Genomic DNA, 4,344 nt, shown 5'->3' on the forward strand with positions numbered 1-4,344 from the left:
AGAGCTATTCAGTTCTTCTGAAATAGACTACATTATCTTCACCGTAGTGTTTCTTTAGACCTGTCTAAAATAATAATGGATTTATTGTGGTGTTTTATTACATGGATTTAATAGACTTTTTCAAATGTAGATGATCCAAATGTCTGCAGACTGGCCTCTGCCTGGGCCTCCAAATCAATATTTCCGCCCTGGTCGTACTGTCCACTAAAGTGCACATATAATAAAAAATAAATACAACTTTTTTTTTCTTCACCCTAACACTTATGTGGAGGCTATACTGTACAAAGACTTGACTTCTGGTATAAAATAAAAATGAATGCCTTGATTTACAGTAACTGTTTGATTTATTACCTGCTGTATAATGTACCGGCATATATAAGACTAATATTAGATCATTGTATATCAATGGCATTGCAAATTAAGGTGATGTAGTGTGCTGCATAAAATATTTTTCGTTTGTTTGAAGATCTAGAAATCGATATAGATTAAAGATCCATTCTATGTTCAGGACATTTCTATGGTGAACCCGCCCACATGTGCCTAGCGCGCTGACATCACTTCCGTGCAGTACAGCGTTCATGTTTGACAACAAATTCTACGTGGATTTCGGGAAGATCTTTTGCCAGCTTTAAATCGTCCAACGATGACTAAATTACAATATCTGAATGTGTATCTGACTGAGCGTCTCATGCAAGCTGCTGAGGAAATACTAAGAGTTGTCGCAGACACAATCTCCGAGTACCAGGAAGAAATATCCCGGACAAAGCGAGAGAACCAATACCTTAAACGACACTTGATCACACCGGTCCTACCGCCGGGTATGTAGCAAGCTAGCTAAACGACTGTACTTTCTTCTCATCTGCACGAGTTATCTACATAGTTAGAAACGTGTTACATTGTATTCTACAGAATTTGACTTTGTAGGGCAGAGATAGATACATAGCTGCCTATGCCATTCCCAGAACAAACTACACTTAGCTAACGCAGTGGTGGTCTTGTCAATCAAGAGTCAACAACTGTCATTACTTTCATTGATCTCAATTTTAACTTGTCTTCTTTCCCCCAGCCCCTCAGCCCATTCTCTCTTGGGTCTCAGAGCCGCGAACTCCCCCTGAACAACAGCACTGTGAGCAGGAGTGGAGGCCCAGTCTTGGTCAGGAGGACCTTGAGACCACACAGATTAAAGAGGAACAGGGTGAACTCGGGACCAGTCAGGAGGAAGAGCAGCTTCAAGTACCGGAGTCTGATACCAAAGAAGACTCCATATCTACTCTTCCCTGTGTGAAAAATGATGAGGACCGACCTCAGCCTTCACATCTTCCCCGAACCAAAACTGTGGAGAACAGAGTGAGGGAGTCTCTACTGACCAACACAACTGGACAGATCAAAACAGAACCTGATGGCTATGGAGTATCACTATCAGAACCAACCAGTAACTCGCCTCAGTCTCAGCCCGTCTCTGAAGTAAGTCCAGTCTCTTCTAGAACACAAAGTCAGAACACTGAGAACACAGAAAGTGTTCCTATTGTTCTGAGAGATCTAGAAAGGAGACCAGAGGAGGATACAGACACACACTCATGTACTCAGTGTGGAGCCGTGTTCTGTGAGCTATCCCAACTGGAGGCACACATGCCATCCCACACAGTACCACACAGTGGTGACACTAGTCACAGGCAAATCATGTGCACAGTCTGTTGGAAGTCATTCACCTCTACCAGTTACCTCAAGGTCCACCAGCGTTCTCACACTAAGGAAAAGCCCTTTCACTGTGGTGTGTGTGGCAAGAGCTTCAGCTACTCAGGGAAGTTTAGGGAACACCAGCGGATTCACACAGGAGAGAGACCTTACCGCTGCTACGTGTGTGGTAAACGCTTCAACCAGTCAGCCCACCTGAAGGCTCACCTGAGAGTACACACAGGGGAGAAACCCTACTCCTGTCCTGTCTGTGGCAAAGGATTCAGTCAGTCCAGCCAGATCAAGAGACACCTCAGAACTCACATCCAAGAGAGGTAGAATAATAATAACTTGGAGTGGAAAGAGCCCATGAGTGGATAAACAGTAACCTCGGAAACCGACTGATCTCACAAGCTTACATGAATGGTTCGCTACCACAGAATCAGTCTGGTAATTACGAGGCTAGATAGACAGAGCCTACTGTTCTCAAAGTGCCCAGCATTTGGGAAGAGAAATAAATAAATACATTTCTTATTTTCAGTGCTACTAATTCTACAGTAACAGTACCTCAAAGTATTCACACCCCATGACTAATTCCACATTTTGTTGTCACAGCCTGAATTCAAAATGGTAATTACGAGGTTAGATAGAGCATTCTGTTCTCAAAATGCCCAGCGATTGGGAAGAGAAAGAGATAAAGACATTTATTTTCAGTGCTACTAATTCTACAGTAACAGTACCTCAAAGTGTTCATACACCTTGACTAATTCCACATTTTGGTGTTACAGCCTGAATTCAAAATGGATTTAAAAAATAATAATAATCTCACCCATGTACACACAATAGCCCATAATGACAAAGTGAAAATATATTTTTGAAATGTATTGAAAATGAAATACAGAAATATCTCTTTTACACAAGTGTTCACACCCCTGAGTCAATACTTTACAGAAGAACCTTTGGTGGTGATTACAGCTGTGAGTTTTTCTGGGTAAGTCTCTCAGAGTTTGCACACCTGGATTGTACAGTATTTGTCCATTTTATCATTAAAAAAATTATTCAAGCTCTGTCAAATTGATTGTTTATCATTACTAGACAGCCATTTCCAAGTCTTGCCATAGATTTTCAAACCGGTTCAAGTCAGAACTGTAACTAGGCCACTCAGGAACATTCAATTTGGTATTTGTAAGCAACTCCAGTGTAGATCTGGCCTTGTGTTATATGTTATTGTCCTGCTGAAAGGTCAATTTGTCTCCCAGTGTCTGTTGAAAAGGATTTGGCCTGTGCTTATAGCTGTTTTCTGTTTCTTTTTATCCCCCAAATTTCCTTTGCTGATGACAAGCATACCCATAACATGATGCAGCCAGAAAATATGAAGCGTGGTACTCCGCGATGTGTTGTGTTGGATTTACCCCAAACATAATGCTTTGTTTTCAGGACAAAAAGTTAATTTCTTTGCCAAATGTTTTGCAGTATTACTTAAGTGCCTTGTTGCAAACAGGAATATTTTTATTCTGTCATTTAGGTTAGTATAATGGAGTAACTTGTTGATCCATCCTCTGTTTTCTCCTATTACAGCCATTAAACTAACTGTTTCAAAGTCACCATTGGCTTCATGGTGAAATCTCTGAGCAGTTTCCTTCCTCTCCGGCAACTGAGTTAGGAAAGGACACCTGCATCTTTGTAATGACTGGGTGTATTGATACACCACCAAAGTGTAATTAATAACTTTGCTATGTTCAAAGGGATATTCAACGTCTGCTTTTTTATTTTTTACCCATCTACCTTCTTTGTGAGGCATTGAAAAACCTCCCTTTGTCCTTGAAATTCACTATTTGATTGAGGGACTTTACAGATAATTGTATCTGTGGGGTACAGAGACAGGGTAGTCATTCCAAAATCATGTTAACAGCTATTATTGAACACGGAATGAGTCCATGCAACTTATTATGTGATTTGTTAAGCACATTCTTACTCCTGAACCTTTTTAGGCTTGCCATAAATTTGAGACATTTCAGCATTTAACTTTTTACTAATAAAAAAATAAAAATAAAATGACATAAGCAAAATTACACTTTGACATTATGGGGTATTGTGTGTAGTTCAGTGATACAATCTCAATTGAATCCATTTTAAATTCAGGCTGTAGCACAACAAAATGTGTCAGAAGTAAAAGGTTTGTGAACACATTCTGAAGGTACTTTAATTGTAAGACTAGATTGTTATAGAATGTGTGATGTGTTTCGCACCCATTACTGAGGCACTGTATATCTGCATTGATTTAAATGAGCTGATAAATAACATGCTATGTGTTAGGTGACACTAACTATGTTTGAGAGAAATATAATGTTACATTTTGGTGTTATCCCCTTTGATTTCCTCGTGATGATTCCAGTTGGAGCTGTTTGGTCTCCCTGCAAATAAACGAACTCTGTCATATTGATTAAGTATGTGTTGGAATGTTTATTTCTGAATGTCTGTTTCTGAATAAAACAAATGGTCATATCAGGTCAACAAGCTAGAGTGATCAATGGGTCTGTTAGACAATCTGTCCTCACCAATGTTGTTGTAATACTATGTTTGAACACTAGATGGTACACTTGAATTATTTCTCCTTTTCAAGTCCAAATGAAAAATACTAAACAGACAATACATAGTAACGATAATAAC

At 39.6% G+C, this 4,344-nt stretch overlaps 1 protein-coding gene across 1 annotated transcript; it reads left to right on the forward strand.

Moving 5' to 3' along the window:
* The first annotated feature begins 508 nt into the window (after nt 1-508).
* LOC110494751 (uncharacterized) lies at nt 509-4,121 on the forward strand. The gene is made up of 2 exons (XM_021570082.3): nt 509-818; nt 1,067-4,121. Exons 1-2 carry the CDS (start codon nt 644-646, stop codon nt 2,011-2,013), a joined length of 1,122 nt encoding a protein of 373 aa, XP_021425757.3. The 5' UTR covers nt 509-643; the 3' UTR covers nt 2,014-4,121.
* The last annotated feature ends 223 nt before the right edge of the window (nt 4,122-4,344 follow it).

This window comes from Oncorhynchus mykiss, chromosome 17 (genome assembly GCF_057628025.1).
Source record: "Oncorhynchus mykiss isolate SJ-2025 chromosome 17, ASM5762802v1, whole genome shotgun sequence".
Taxonomy (NCBI): Eukaryota; Metazoa; Chordata; class Actinopteri; order Salmoniformes; family Salmonidae; genus Oncorhynchus; species Oncorhynchus mykiss.